We start from the raw sequence: 16,443 nt of genomic DNA, 5'->3' as shown, positions 1-16,443 counted from the left end.
TTTCCATGAGGAACACGTTAACATACAGCTTCGCTGGCACTACTGCCCTTCTTTCTTACTAAGCCAGTGCAGGTTTCTTAAATAAGCAGTGTTGAGCAATGTTCACCTTGTTCAGATGCTTTTGGAGGTCTGTATTATCCCAGAAGCAAGGATTATGGACTTTGCCCCTTTTTGAAGGAAGTATATCTTTTATTTCAGGGCTGGTTTACTCATAGGTGTATGGTTATAAGAGACACTGCAAAACTTAAAGAGCTGTGGCCAGAACTGGCAAAGTTGGAATTAACATTTTCTGTTAGCCTGTTCACTCTGAACATGCTGTACAGCAAGAAGCTCAGCATGTTTTCTTATGGTAACCTTGGAATTTTGTTCTTTGACCCCTCCCTTAACATTTAATGAGCCTGGTTGGAAAGAAGGTAAGTGAAGTGAAAGTGTCTTGCTGCTGTGGAGTTTTATCTGAGAAACTCCAAGCCAGCTGAGTTCCAGATCATCCCTCCTAGTTCTAGGGGCACTGTCCATAGCAGGCAATGTCCTCTCCTAGCAGGACCCTTGCTTTAGGCACGTTAGGCTTTGTGGGTTTCCTGGCACCCGGGTGACACAGATTACTGTGCTGTCACTTATCCCTCCAGACACTGAGCACTTCTCTGCTTTGCTCAGCTGCTCCTTGAGGGCAGGGATGTCCTTCTGGGTTGGCCTCTTGAGTTGTTATTTAGCTACTGTTCTTTCTGTAAATATTGGACAGTATCGAAGAGTGCCTCACAGATTCTCAGGGCTTGCTTTTTGAGCCAGAAATAGACAGTTTTTCCCTGGCTCTACTTGCCATGACAGTGTGTGTTTACTCACTTGATGTGGGTAAATCCTTTGACTTAGTAATACCACAACTTTTGCTATAATTTCTTCAGAGCCTACTTAGCATGGGACATCCGTTGATTATAAAGATTTTCTTCAGATAAGTTCACTTATCTTCTATACCTTCCAATTACCCCATCTGATTTTGGCAGCATCTCGTTTCCCTAATAATTAGGGTATTTTGTTGGGGAGGGCTTTTGGCCATCAGCACTGGGAGCTGTGTTTTCTCATAGGTGTCTCACAGGTGATACAGGTGTCTACTTTATGTTCTGTCATAGGCCACTTCTTGTCTTTGGTGGCGGGAAAGGGTACCACAGACCTCTAAAATAACCTTTGTATCCTGCTAGCTCTTAGGAATGACCAGAAATGGTAGGTTCCAGATAGGAGAAGCAAACCACAGTATGCCTACTCTATCCAGCCTTCCAGTTTTACTTAGGTTACAGTGAATTCTGGAAAGATTGGCCAAAAAGCATCAACACGTTTGAAGTCTTGCTTGTTTGTTTTTTTTTTTATGATCTGTCAAGAAGTCTTTTTGGTCTTGGTGGTAGCTACCTATTGAGTTACTGTAGCAAGGTCTTAATACAAGATTTATTTTTTTAAGTTGCTTTAGGAAGATGAATTCCTTTCTAGTGAAATCAGGGATGATGGCCATTTACTGCAGCACGTGACTTAGATGATTCATGATTTGATGATCTTCTCAATTTATTTCCAGAATGGATGCTGTTTGTCTGTGTAGCTGGATAGAGGGTGCTCATATGTAGGACACTATTAGGACTCATCCTGAGGTAGTGTTTCAAATAAATTTCATGTTGAGGGATACAGTGTTTTCACATGCTTTGGGTCAGGCTCTCACCCCTCCCTTCAAGACAATTTGTATCCTTTGCAGAGAGATCATGGGGTAGAGCTATTTTTACTAGGTGCTAATCAAAATGGGCAGCAATGTATTGAAATGGTGTTGTGCTTCCACCTCTCTAGTGAAGTCTCTTTAGGTTCCTGCTGTTGTTTTATTTGTTTTGCTTAAAACCAAAAAGCCATTTTAATCTGAAACACTTGGCAGGGGCTCCATTTGGATCATCTGATACTATGTTGTCATAGAGCTGTTAAAAAATTACATTTGCTTTCAGTGAATTTCCACTGCAATACAGTTTCTTGCCTGAGGGACTTGGAAACCTGTCTGGAGACAGTTGAACAAGAGGAAACCAACCTCACACATCCACAGAATTCAACTCTGAATGTTAAGCAACATCTTTTTTGTGCTTTCAAACATAGTCATTTCTATGCAAAGATTAATCTTTTCACACATATATTTGTGTGCAGTTTGCTACATGGATGTCTTCCTGAATTTCAGAATTGGTGCTAATTATTGGTATTTTTCTAGGTAACTTGGGAGATCGGGCGTGTCTTAGCTGCACATCCCTGAGGCTGGCAAACAAAATGTGAGTAAATATGAACATTTTCCTGAACTATCAGTTAGTATACTGTCAGGGAATGTAGGTTTAAATTTAGACAAAGTACTAGAATGTTAGCTCCAGTTGTGTTAATGACAGATTAAAGGAAGTCTGAGTATTGCTCTCTTCACCTGGTTGGTTGTGTGTGGGAAAAAGAAAGTGAAATCTTCTCCCTTTTGCCCACTTCCTCCCTTTTTGTTTCACTTTTCATGTGAAAGCAGTAGAATATTAGTGTCTGTCTTGGGTGATTCCAGGTGTCATAATGGGATCTGATGAGCTTCTTGCATACTTTCTCCATGGAGTTCCACAGAGTAAACATTCAGTTGCAGCTAGCTGAAAATCACAGTTGACAGATAAGAGTGCAGAGCATCTGAGTGGGATCTCTGATAAACCAAAGAAAGGAGTTTATTGTGTGTTGCAGCCTTTTGTGATGGTGTCCTCTTCTGAAAACAAATCCAGCTGTTGTGTGCCCTTATGGAGCTGAAGGAGTTGAATATTGGCAGAATCCATTCTCTGTTCCTGACTTGGCTCACAAGGCATACTTGTAGAGAAGAATTTCCTAACGCCTTTCCTTGGAATGTTAAAATACTGGTTCTGTTCTGTATTTATAAACTAACTGCTCAGGATACAGGGTCTATTCTTTGATTTCTTGAGTTTTCATTTTAACGTAAGGATGTGTCCCTAGACACAATCCTCGAATACAAAACAAACCAATTCTTTTTTCTTGATGTTACTTCTACATCACTTGCTGTAGAATTAATGATGATTAATTTTTTTAAATTCATAAAACCTTTTCAAATATTTATTTTTAGTATGTTAGTGTATGAGACCTCTCTCAGGAAGCTGGAAAATTAAGGTTTTAAATCTGTTAGGCTGGAGCACCTCTCCTATGAAGACTGAGAAATTTGGGGAGAAGAGAAGGCTCCAAAGAAGGCTTACAGCACATTCCAGTACCTAAAGGGGTTACAGGGGAGCTGGAGAGGGACTTTTGTCAATGGAATGGAGTGACAAGGTGAGGGAGAGTAGCTTTAAAATGAAAGAAAGTAGGTTTGGATTAGATACAAGGAAGAAATTATTTGCTCTGTTCTGGTGAGGCACTCAAACCGGTTGCCCAGAGAATTTGTGGATGCTCCATCCCTGGAAGTGTTCAAGGCCAGGCTGGATGGGGCTCTGAGCAACCTGGTATAGTGGAAGTAATCTCTGCCTTCCACTAGCAGGGGGCTTGGAACTCTGTGATCTTTATGTCCCTTCCAACCCAAACCATTCTATAATTCTGTGATGAAATGAGCAGCAGAATATTGGAACAGAAAATCTTATTCTATTGAGAAGGTTTGGGGTGGGGTTTTTTGTTTGTTTTGGATTGAGTTTGTTTGGTTTTTTTGTTGTTGGTTTATTTGTTTTTTTCCCTAACCAAAGCTGCTATTAATATCATGTTGTCACTTAAAATATAACAAACTAATGCCCACACCCCACATGACACAGATCTGAATGCAGGGGACTCTAGTGATAAGTACTGAGGACAGGTGGGACAGGAATTGTGTGTCTGACATCCTTCTTATGAAAGTGTGTTCAGAGAGGCACATTTCTTGCAATATTTTTATTCCCTGCAGACTCAGAACCAGTTCTGCTGTCAGAGCTTTCTTCCCCTCTCCATGCAGAAGAGTGTCAATGTATGTAGGTGGAAGTTGGCTTGTAGGCCTGGAGCTCTGCTTTTGGGAGATGCCTTGGAGTCAGGGTGGATTGATTTATGCAGGTGTTTTAATCTGGTTTTGAATATGTAGCTTATTTTCCTAAAGTAATTAAACTGTAATTCTTATTAGTTAATATCTGTGTAATGATGTAGTTTTCAGCTAGCCAAGAGACTGTTCTGTGTAACTGTATATGTTCCAGCAGTTGTCTGACCACTGAATGGTCAGATGCTAAAACTTCAGTTTAAACTAGAAAATAGTGTGTCTTTAAAAAGTAATAATTTAGTAATTTTTTTTTTTTTTGTACAAAGCTCTATTTGAATAACATTGGGTAGACAGAACTATTAAAGTAAATTAAAACTCTGCTGAGGGCGTAATAATTAAATTAAAAAAGTGTTTCTGTCTGAAAATTGAGTGAGGCTAGCACTTTTAAATGATAAACTTTTTTTTCCTTAAAATGTTACTGAGACCTGTAAAGCCACTTGCACCTATTTTCTGTTCATTGACTGAAGACAAAATCACATTCTGATTTTGCTTTCATGGATTTTGTTTTTCACTGGCTCCATGAAGAAAACACCTCAGTCAGTTCTCTCCTGTAGATGTCTTACTGCTGCTATTTCACTTTGAGGGACACTAAATGGAAGTAATTTATATGAAATATTTTATCTACTATTTTATTTTTGTCCCATCTTTTTATTAAAAGCATGTACAATCCTACCTGCATATAATGAGTGGTTCTTTTGTGTATATAAGGCGTGTTAGTGGTGTTTAAGCAGTACTTCCCTGCTAATTTCAGTTTACATTTAATTAAAGAAAAGAACAAACTTCTGAACAAGGTAGAAAGAAGAGTGTTGGTTCTTTCTGTCCCAGATCAGTCCTGTGATGGAAGTTTTTGCAAAAGGTTCTGCTGAATAAGGAAAACTGGATGCATGGAGGTAGTAAGAGAGGAACTCGAATGAAATTGGATTCCTCTGCTACTAATTCTCTGACTCAGCACCTATCCCAAGTATACAACTTACATTTTTTTTGTCTTGACTGTTTTGCACAAACAGGAGAAGTAATAGAAGGGACTTCATGTTACTTATGAATTTACATTTAGTTTTATGAAATTACAATTAGTTTTCAAGTGTAGCTTTCTAAATGGAAAGCATATGTGATGGCTGCTGTTTATTTAATTGGAGTGAAATAAACTACCTTTTCAAAGTTGTATAATGGAAAATTCCCTGCAGGTTAGTTTTTTTTGGTAATGAAGTAAAGCCAAATGTTCTTTTCATGTATAGACATTAGTTTTAATAATCAAAAATTATTTTTCCCTTAAATATGCAGTAGATATTTCTCAAATTTCGTGGTTTATAAATACATAAATATCTATATCTATGCAAATATATGTCTAGAAATAGCTGATGATGTGTTGCTAATTCTTGAATGCTTTTTTCTTTTGAAGGACTGTACACTTTAAATATTGCACTAGTGTCCCTCCTGTTTACGCCTACTCCAAAAAAGCTCACTATTGTTGTTGGACTAAAGGATCTGAGCAAATACCCTTCACTCTCACGAGCTCCTCTGGCTCATGGACGCCACTAGCATCCCTGGGTGTTTTAGGTCCCCAGTACCTTCCAGTTAGGTGGTGGCATTCTTCACGTCCCCTTCAAGATGACTCCATAGTTGAAAAGTCACTCAAGTCCTTAAAGGACAAAAACAAGAAGCTGGAAGAAGGAGGTCCTGTATATAGTCCAACAGAAGTGGAAGTTGTAAAGAAATCTCTTGGGCAGAGGATTGTGGATGAACTGAAGCACTATTACCACGGGTTTCGCTTGCTGTGGATTGACACCAAAATCGCAGCCAGGATGCTCTGGAGAATCCTGCACGGGAACACTTTGTCTCGTCGGGAGCGGAGACAGGTACTGAGAGCAGACCACCTTCCTCTGGGTGTCCTCGGTGATTGCTCTGCTTGTTAGAACTGAGTCACTGCTTTTTGTTGTCTTCTGTTCCTAGAATTAAAATTCCTCGGTGTGTTTCCTGCCTCTTCACTATGTGGACGCTAACATTTTTGGGTATTACCCCAAAACTTTTTTTCTATGCTCCCCATTATTGAAGACAAATTTGTTATTTTCTTGTTGGAACAGCAGATGTGTACGATTCTGTTTTGTCACAGGGGCAGCAATTGGGGTTTGTTCTCAAGTTCCCAGCCATGTGCCATATACAGTAATTTTCTCTGCTTTTTCACTCCAGCTGAAAAAATAGTGGGAAACACTCCTAGGAAACACTTCTAGTAAACACTGCTAGTAAAGGTTATATCTTTGCCAGTTCAGTTCCCATTTTTTGCTTAATGGGGTTCTTTTGAATGGGCTAAAAGCTGCAGGCTGAAATGCATGATTGATGATGTGCTATCTCAGTTATAAATGTATCTGAAATAATTTTAGCCCAGATATATTTCCTTTATTTATGGCATGTTGCTTACATTTATGAAACTAAAAATGCAACTGATAATTTTGAAGAAAAGGGAAATGAAATTGGAGTGCAAAATGTGATTGCTTTCAAATTTGGATAATATATATGAATTTCAATAGTAATTTCAGGTTTTAGATGAAATAGGTGTATTTAATTAGAATGGAAAATTATATGGGTATTTAAAAACATTGGATGTGAGTTCATTTATGAAAAGACTGCAAAATAATAATTTCTTTTTTTGTAAAGAATACATTGATATTCAACTTCAGTTCATTGGCAAAATATCAGATATGTTGATTTGACAGTTCTCATTTTACTGTTTTTAAGGACAAGCTGTTTAAGCAGTTTATATAGATTAAAAATTCAAGTCTGTCTTCCTCCCTTTATAAAAAAAAAAAGCATTTCAGCTGTTACTGGAAAGATGTTCTGGAAGAAGAGCTGGAGAGCAGAAGGTGTGTGTGCTCTGGGGCAAAGTGCTCAGTGCTGCCTGAGGGCAGTGTTGGCTCTCTGCAGTTTGTACACCTGCACACACAGTGAGTTCACATCTCTGCCCTCAAAACTTCCAGTAAATGATCAAAAATACAAGTATCTACTCATTGTTTTTATCATTTCCTGATCAAAGTTGGTCACGTTTGAACAATTTGGTGTGTAATTAAAACCCATCACCCATCACATCTTAAATGCTGTATGAAAATTCTTCCTAAGTTCACAAGGTTAGACAAGTAGCAAAAATTGTTAGAGGCACCTGTAGCTGTTTTTGTCCCTGGGTGGGTGTGGTTTCCTATCAGACTCCTCTGCTCCGTGGTCTCAGCATCTTCAGTTCTGCCTTTAGTTCTGCTGCAGTTCTGCCATCTTTCTTGGCTGCTACAAGAGAGTGCTTGGCAGCTGATCCAGCTGAGACGGGCCTCAGCAATAAATAAAACAGTCTGCTGACGTGAGAGGGGATTATGGAGTACCAGAAAGAGTAACTGAGGATAGGGGAAGGTGAGGACTGCAGGACTGGTTTATTGAGAGCTTTGGGGAACTTGAAAAGCCAAGCGAGACAAATTAATTCATGGTTTAAAACAGAATGGGAAATTCTCCAGGGGGAAGATTGGAACCATTGATTTTCCTGCCTCTTTCATGTTTACTGAGCCATACTTCTGAGAAATTATATGAAGACAGTAATATTACATCAATTGATGGATTTATTCATTTGATTACCTTTTGATTTTGTTATCTAGTGATGATAGAGCTGTCTTGCCTATGTTTAAGTAGTGGTCTGGCTTTTGGCCTTCCTAGAACATTTGCTTTTTGTGCAAATGTTTACTTTCAGTATTAATTCTCTGTTTAAATGAAATGGCCATTTATTTGTTTGCAGATATAAATTAGTGTTTACATTGGTGTAGCCTGTCTCTGATCTAATGATGTATGTATGTGATTATATGCATGCAAATCCAGTGTAGGAGATGTAGAGAAAATAGTTTTAATGACTACAGTAATATGAGTTTCTCAAGCTAAGTTTTTTGTTTTCTGTATTTGGAGGAAGTGGACATTGTGTCTCTGGACTTGAGGGCATGGTAGGTTCAGAACCCAGGGTCACTGAAAAGCAATCCAGGCTGCAGCTGAAAAAACTCTTTTAGAGTTTTTTTAAACCTTAGTTCAAGTTTGTTTCAACACAGCTAATTTTTTTTTATCAGTTCAACCTTAAATTGTAGTATACTGACTGATTTAAAGAAGTCTTAACATTTTGGTGCTGTATTACCTCCTGAACTTTAAAAAATATAAAATAAAAATTGATGTATATACTGCTTTAAAAGTATTAAGCTGCACATGAGCTGACAGTCCTAGAGAAATCTTATCTTCATGCAGACTGACAAATGAGTTATTTCTGCCTGCCCTTTCCTTCCTCTTTGGAGGCAATAATGGAAAGATATCCAAGTAATCTAACCACATGAACAAGCAATTGCAGCATGGCTAATGCAAAGGGACCTCTTGCTTATCTAAACTACAAGTCAATTCCAAAATTCTGTGCCTACAGTTTCTGTCACTGTTTGGATTCAGCAGGGTCCCAGGTCTACATTTAGGAGAGAAGGCAGGAAGAAGTAAAACATGGTACTGACTTTGAAAAACCTAAGTGCTCTGGTGCTGGCCCCTGCAGCAGGGTGGTTCAGGGTGTGGCAGTGGTGGCAAACCCGAGGGAGTTTGGGAGTTTGTGGCGAGTGTGCCAGCTTTGCAAACCCTTCCCTGCAGAGCAGGGGAGAGCAGAACGCCCAGCACATACGGGGAGTCACAAGGTTCTCCTGGTGCTGCCAAACACTGTGTGTGTAATCGTACACCATTGTATTAGGTTCCTGCAGAAAGCTGTTTTCCTTCAGTTAGCCGAGGGTGCAGTGCCGTGATTTGTGAAAGCTGATCCAGGCCAGTGCTGCTGTGAAAAGCTCGGTGCTTAAATCAAGTTTTTGGTGTGTACTGATCCTTTTCCCCTGTCTGCGTTTGTATTTATGGGTCAGTTTTAGCTGGATCAGTGCTGTGACTGCCAGTGCACCCTCATGGCTCCTTATACCTCGTCTCAGGTTAGCATTAAGTTGCCTTAATCCGGTGGTAAAACTGCTCCCTTGGATATGGATTTTGTAGAAATACTTGCACGCACTGTCTAAGAATAGAGACTGGGGAAAAATAGGATTTCTGTATTCTATAGAAATTTTTGAGGTTTTTTTAAGGGAAAATCTACTTTTCTTCTGAGTTTTAAAATTTTCTTCCAAACTTTCAAACTTTCTTACTTTTTTTTTTGTTTTTTAACTCCATGGTAGTCGTTTGCCTTCCATTGTTGGAATGAATGGAAAAATCCTTGAGCCCCAAAACAATGGACCAAAGCATCCCTTCTGGGAAACTGAATTTTTTTTATATACAAAGAAAAATGCCAGACTTTGAATCTGTAGAGCATGTGCTTTCCACATACAGTAGTGCTTAAGATTTTGACTGGTTTTGTGGTAAGAAAATTCTGAATGAAGTTTTACATGTTTTGTATTCTAGCAAATCAGTCCTGAGGACATGGGATCTGTGCTGGTTGTTGCTGCTGTTCCCCTTGATTGCCATGAGCTGTGGGAGTGGGCAGCATGGGTTTCATGTTGTAACTGCATTTATGCTGCCACTTTTTGCCACTCAGAGCTGTGGTTATCAAGTCTTGATGTGGAATGACAGTGGAGACCAGAGTGTACCTCTGATTTAGGAGCTGATGGGATTCCCAACAACCAGGTTTTTTCATTTGTAAAATGAGGTAGAGTCAAGCAATATCTTCACTCTCTAATATAAACAGAGTTGTGAAGCTTTCAACAATTACTGAAAGATTTAATAAGAGACTGTACAGCCTGGTATATATATTTGTGAGTGTACAGAAACCACAAGGACAGTATTTATTTCATGCAGTTCAAGATTCAGTAATGAACGCTGCCTGCTTCAGAGGATTACTGCTCTGGAAATGCAGTGGTTTAAAAAAAAAAAAAAATCTACCAAGCTGGGCTCATTACCCTGGATTTAAATGTACATTACAATTGTTATAAGGCAGAGGGGGAGGGATCTTTCATTTTAGTCTTGATTACTTATTCCATAGTAGCTCATGCATGTAAGAAGTGGTGGAGCACAAATAAAGATGCATAAAAGAAGTTAAGCAGCTTTAATGACAACAAATGACCACCTCCTGTTTTCAGGTGCTTTTAAGAGGTTTAAATGAGATACTTGTTCAATAATCCTATTGAGACACAGTGAGGCTTTTGAAATACTTTCTATAGTGTTGAAAACTGGTGAAACTCCAGCACTCTCTAGTATGTAGCAACTTGAAAAAAACCACTAAAAACTGACTTTGTCACATCCTTTTCTTGTGTTATTTTAAAATTCCTTCATAACGAATATATATATGTGAGCCTAAATGACAATTAGATTATTAAATCAAGTATTTTTAAAATAAGTTTTTAAATATTAGCTTATCAGTATTTTTTTTTCTCTTCCAGTTTCTTCGAATATGTGCTGATCTTTTTCGCCTGGTCCCTTTCTTGGTTTTTCTTGTTGTCCCATTTATGGAATTTTTACTTCCAGTAGCTCTTAAGTTGTTCCCTAATATGCTTCCTTCTACATTTGAGACAAAGTCCAAAAAGGTAAGCAGATCTGAATTTATAATCCAGTGGTATTTTTTTAAAAAATAGAAATTTCTTGGTAAAAAAATTAGAAAAAGTCAAAAACTTTGGAGTTTTTTTCCAGTATTGGGGTAATGCTTTTATCTTCCTTATTTTGAAGATCCTGCTTTTGAACATGTAATAATGAGCCAGTGCTGTCCTGGTTTTGATACGTGCAGGTGCTAAGCTATCAGGGTTGAAAGCCTCTCTTGTCTTTTCTGCTTTCCTCATTTCCATTTTCTATGACTCCTACAAAGGAGAGCTAAAGCTATTTTGTTTTGCTGGTTGTATTAAAGTAGACATTGTAACATTTGTAGTCTTAAACCTTGATACAAAGTTTTTCATATGTATACTTAATATTTAAAATAGTTTCTTACGCTTATTTTAGTTTAAACTTTATTTCTACTAGTTATGTTTTCTCAGAATTGTTCGAGCTTTGTAAAAATCCACCAAAAGAGCCCCGCAAGTTTTTGCTTTCAGAGCACACAGTGAGCTCTTCAGTGTGATTTGGGGATCTTTGGGAAGAGTGAAAACCCCTTTGGAATGTGTGTATTATAGCAGAAGTTCAGAATTACTCCACTGAGTAAGTGGAGTAGTTCAGAATTACTCCACTGAGTAATTACTCCACTCCACTGAGTTCAGAATAACTCATCTGGGGGCAGAAGTGATGTTTAGTCCATGTGTTTCTGGCAGGAACTTTTATCAATAAATATTTTTTTAACAGGAGGAAAGATTGAAGAAAGAATTGAGAGTAAAGCTTGAATTGGCTAAATTCCTTCAAGACACCATTGAGGAGATGGCCTTAAAAAATAAAGCAGCCAAGGGAAATGTTACAAAAGATTTTTCAACATTCTTTCAAAAGGTAAAAAGTTTGGAAAATATGTTCTCTCTTCCTACAAAAAAAAAAGCCTTTGTTATTTTTTTGGTGTATGGTAATCATCACATACCTTATTTTTTTGGACTTGAAGAAACAGCATGTAGTAGTTTTTTAGGATAAATTTCTTTTTTGTCAGTGTGATGAAGTTTTCCTGTTATCAACTTTGGTGTTCTAGCTGGTGCTGTTACTCTCTAATTCTAGAAGCACTATATTTCTGCTCATTTGTTTCTTGTTCACTTATTTGTTAATAAGTTAACTCTAACACGAAACATGGCATACTCAGTGTTTACTCATGTAGGTTTTGACCTCTTTTTTTCAGCACAGAGTATGAAAACTGAGAGAGGACTTCTTTCCTAATTAACTGATTGAAACTTAATGGAGGAAAACTAAATTTTTTTGGTCAAATTTAATTCTTCTTGTAAAAACAAGTTTTTAAGTGCACAGTTGGTATGCTGACTAGAATGTGGTATAGTCTGAGGTTTAGCTAGAATGTAGTTGCTGTGCAAAATTTTCCTATTTAAGTTCAGTTGCTGACAGAGAGACTTAAATGTCAGGCATCTGCCTCCTGCATTAATGGCCTTTAGGTTTCACAGCATTTCCTTTCACCAAACTGTAGGTGAGAATAAGGTACTCCCTGGAGAGATGAAAAATGCATTCTTTAGTCTTCTCAGGACAGTCCTTAGCTCTGATTTCTCTTAATTGTGGGGCTGTTGAATAAGAGGTGGAGCCAACAGCATCACCAAGTGTTAGTTGAAAGAAAGGCAGTGGTCCCCTCCTTTGGAGAGAGTGTGTACTTGCACAGAAAAAGGCACATAAGCCCAGGGGTTTCAGACGTGAACTTTACAACCTCTTCCAAATAGCTTAAGATTTTCCTGCATGTCAGGGCTAAGAATAAAGTGTGGAATGATAAGATGATGTCGATAGGGCTAAGGATGAAGTGTGGGGTGATAAGATTATGTTGATAGTGCCACATAGATCACCTCACATAATCATAGTGGTAAATTTGCCAGTCAGTAACTTCTTGCAAAGTGTCTGTACTTTGAAGCCTCTCTGCAGTCATCTGTTTCTGTTCTTCTGAATGTGCAGAACATTGTAAGTGGTTAGTTACAGCAGTTAGTGGCTGAGGCACTGCCCCTGCAGGCTCTGGGAACTTGCCCACTCATGCTTCATGTTCAGAACATTTCTTCTTCTGGAAGAACTACTACTGAGAATTTACATTTGGCCGTTAATTTTCATGGAAATAAATGATGTTTCACTCCACATTTGCCGGAGGAAGTCCCAAGTTCCTCTGATGACTAAAAAAGAAGTTTCAACCCCTGCATTTCATATGTGTGGGTGTGCTTTTTAGAACTTTATATTTCTCATTTGTGCCACAGAGACAAACTTCATTGATCTCATTTCGTTGTACCGGATAATAAATGTCAGAGCAAGAAACAGCTTCAATGTTTCTTTCTGCCTTTTTGCTATTCTCTAACAGTGGCTTCAGTGGTGAAGTATTTGATGCTGCAAGAGCCATTGATTGCAGGCTTAATGTATCTGCTGCATAATTCCAGAATTTGTCTCTGTTGCTTTGTAGCTAGTGATGTACTAGAAAACTTCAGTTTGTACTTTCAAGAAACACATGCATGGCTCTGTCAAAATCTTTAAACATCTTTAAACAAGGGAGAAAATACTTCCTGTGTTTTTGAAGTGCCATTTTTGGCTCCCGTGGTGAAGGCACTGGCAAAGTGGAATAACAAGGCCTTTGACCTTTCTTTCTTCAAGATGGTTTCTCTGCTATAAAAGTATCCTGGAGGGTGATGGCCTTAAGGCCATCTCATCTCCTGATTTTTACCTTTTTCTGTACTCAGTAGCTCTACACTAAAATATTTGAGTTTGCAGATAAAACAGGTAGGCATGATAAGTCAGGCAGTGCAGGTAATGTTAGATTTTCAAACTGTACTTGATGTCACCTAGTTTTATGTTTTCTTTACAAGAGTTAAAAAAAGTAGAAGTATTGGGAATTTTTTTTTTATATCTGTGATTAGACTGAAGATGTTAAGACTGGGAGTATGTAATTGTATGTTCTGTAGATTTTGACATAGTGATGTCACTAATAAGCTTTTGGCGACATACCTGAAATAGAAAAATCAACAGGTGATATATACAGGTGATAATGCTTTATTGTGACCTGATGAGATCAGGGAATTTTTCTCCTCCTTCTTTGAACTGTTATTTCAGCTTCCAATAACTGGATTTAGTGATTGGGAATTCATTGGTAACACATAATTTAAAAGCTTAACTTTGCATTTGTGCAAACAGTTACATAGAACCTGCCATCACAAAGATGCAGAGTCTTTTCCCAAACAGTGCTTTAAACTTTGGAATAACTTCAAGTGCAAAAACATTTGCACTGAGGTGCTGCAGAACATCTAGGAATTGAAAGCCAGAGTATTGTAACAAATAAAGAGAAGTAGGTAGTTAAGTATCCAAATCTGTGTTTCATGGAGACACCAGTGTTGCAAAATTTTTGCTGTTCTTACTTTATCTTCCCATCTTTATATGATGTGTTTCTGTGTTTAGTAAATATGGTACCAGAACAAATATCTGCCAGTGTAACTCCTGTAGCAACTATTTAGTAACTCAAAGGTGTATATATATTTCTTGAGGAGGTATCTCATGGCAGTGCAATTCAGCTAGACCTGCTCCTTAGTGTACAGGTGCATCTCATTTTTGTTTTGTTGGTTTTATCTCAAGTACATTATGCAGTGTTGTTGGAAACTGTCAGCACTATCAATTCTTCTGCCTAAGTAAGTTGTTTGTTTTTTTAAGAACTTCTTTCATTCCTTCCTTATGTGCTATTTCTTATCCCAAAACTGTTGCAAAGTGCTTGACAAACGAGGAGAGTGTTTTTATTCAAAATAATGCCCAACTATGACATGTGCTTTGAAAAGCTTTGTGTGTGTTTGGTTTTTTCTCACAGATCAGGGAAACTGGTGAAAGACCCAGTAATGAGGAGATCTTAAGGTTCTCTAAACTGTTTGAAGATGAGCTGACACTGGACAATCTGACCAGGCCTCAGCTGGTGGCACTTTGTAAATTGTTGGAACTTCAGTCAATTGGGACAAATAACTTTCTCCGCTTCCAGCTGACAATGAGGTTGAGGAGCATAAAAGCAGATGACAAGGTGAGTCATTCTGAAGAGGCACTGGGTAATAATTTTGACACATAACAGTAATGAGTGTGTGTGGATATATGTGTGTTTGTTTTTCTAGGCATTTTCCTTTTTTGTCTTGTTGGAGAACTTTAAACAAAAAGGCTTGAAGAGCTTAAAATCAGAAGCATCCTTATTTTTTAAGAAAAAACGGATCTTTTTTTTTTAATCTACCATTAATTGAAATTACAACAATTATATCACAAAGAAAAACACTTCTATGAAATTATAATTTGTAAGGGAGCTGGTAGAAGTATCAGCTTAGGGGTTGGCTGTGCATGCTGGAGCTGTGGGAGCAGCTGAGGCTGTTTGGTGTTAGCACAGCAGCCTCTAGTGGCTGTTGGAACACGTGGCTGTGCAGCGCTGGCGGTGCCTCTGTTTTGAGCTCTTCACACGGTCAGATTTCCTTTCCATTGTGCAGATGATTGCTGAAGAGGGGGTTGATACCCTGACTGTTAAAGAGCTGCAGGCAGCTTGTCGTGCCCGAGGGATGAGAGCTCTGGGTGTGACAGAGGAGCGTCTCAAGGAACAGCTCAAACAGGTATGGTTTTGCAAGACTCAGTACACAAACCTAGTTCCAGTTGTTAGCTCTGATGCTCTGGCTTTTGTTTTGATTCAGAGAAGTCATTTTGATTCTGTTCTCATTAAAGGCTTGGTTAAAACAGTCTTTCTCCTTAATAAGCTTTTGTCACACGTACTTTGTAAGTATCTGGTAGCTGTGGGTTGCTGCCTTTTGACCATGATGTTTTGATGATGCAGACAGATACTTTAAATTTAACACATCTGAAATATGTTTGCAATTTTGAAAGTTTGTCTTGTCAGTTATTATCTTGCTCAAAGGAAGTTTTCACCTAGTAGATCAGTTGTCTCTTGATGTTGCCTGGTTTAGAGGAAGGTCTTTTGGAACATGTCTAGAGGAGGCCACTAAGTTGATTACAGGGGCCAGGAGCATCTCTGTTATGAAGATGGACTGAGGGAGTTGGGGTTGTTCACCCTGGAGAATAGAAAGCTCCAGGGACACTTCTAGCACCTTCAGTAGCTAAAGGGGGCTTACAGGAAAGCTGGAGAGGGACTTTTCACAAGGATAGTAGTGATAGCACAGAGGGGAATGGCCTTAAGCTGAAGGAGGGCGGGTTTAGATTAGATATGAGGAAAAAATTCTTTTCTGTGAGGGTGGTGAGACGCTGGCACAGGTTGCCCAGGGATGTGGACTCCCCATCCTGGTGTTGAAGGTGTTGAAGGCCAGGTTGAGTGGAGCTCTGAGGAGCAGTTTAGTGGAAGGTGTCCCTGCCCATGACAGGGAATTGGAACTAGATGAATGATCTTTATAGCCCAACCCAAATGGTTCTGTGATTTTAAAATGCATGTGAAACAAATATTCATTCAATATTTCTTGAAATACTTCTTCAAACAAAATACATCATCCTATATTTCATTGCAATGGCTGAAATTCTTTGCTGGTTATAATTTGTAGTTCCTGTGTTAGGATATTGACTGATAAGTAGTGGTAAAAAAATTGTATTTACTTTAGCTTGATTTTATTTGTAAAAAAGAGTAAAACATCCTGAAATTAAAGACTTGTTTTTTATATTGCACTTACAGTGGTTAGATCTACATCTGAACCAGGAAATTCCTACTTCCTTGCTTATTTTATCCAGAGCCATGTATCTTCCAGATACCCTTTCTCCAGCTGATCAGCTCAAAACAACCCTTCAGACACTACCAGACAGTGCTGTAAGTATTGATGGACATAGTGGGTAACTAACTTTCAGTGTCATGACTGAAAATC

The 16,443-nt window shown here is 38.4% G+C and overlaps 1 protein-coding gene across 1 annotated transcript in view; it reads left to right on the top strand.

The window, feature by feature from the left end:
• LETM1 (leucine zipper and EF-hand containing transmembrane protein 1) overlaps positions 1-16,443 on the top strand; it is a 28,708-nt gene that overhangs the window by 1,894 nt on the left and 10,371 nt on the right. The window contains exons 2-8 of the mRNA XM_064710191.1: positions 2,225-2,282; positions 5,427-5,883; positions 10,423-10,566; positions 11,309-11,446; positions 14,424-14,627; positions 15,076-15,195; positions 16,257-16,388. Coding sequence (XP_064566261.1) covers positions 2,225-2,282; positions 5,427-5,883; positions 10,423-10,566; positions 11,309-11,446; positions 14,424-14,627; positions 15,076-15,195; positions 16,257-16,388 — 1,253 coding nt within the window. The remainder of the gene's footprint in view (positions 1-2,224; positions 2,283-5,426; positions 5,884-10,422; positions 10,567-11,308; positions 11,447-14,423; positions 14,628-15,075; positions 15,196-16,256; positions 16,389-16,443) is intronic.

This window comes from Zonotrichia leucophrys, chromosome 4, assembly GCF_028769735.1.
Source record: "Zonotrichia leucophrys gambelii isolate GWCS_2022_RI chromosome 4, RI_Zleu_2.0, whole genome shotgun sequence".
Classification (NCBI taxonomy): domain Eukaryota; kingdom Metazoa; phylum Chordata; class Aves; order Passeriformes; family Passerellidae; genus Zonotrichia; species Zonotrichia leucophrys.
The sequence above is the reverse complement of the archived record's forward strand: the minus strand, read 5'-3'. Positions and strand labels throughout refer to the sequence as shown.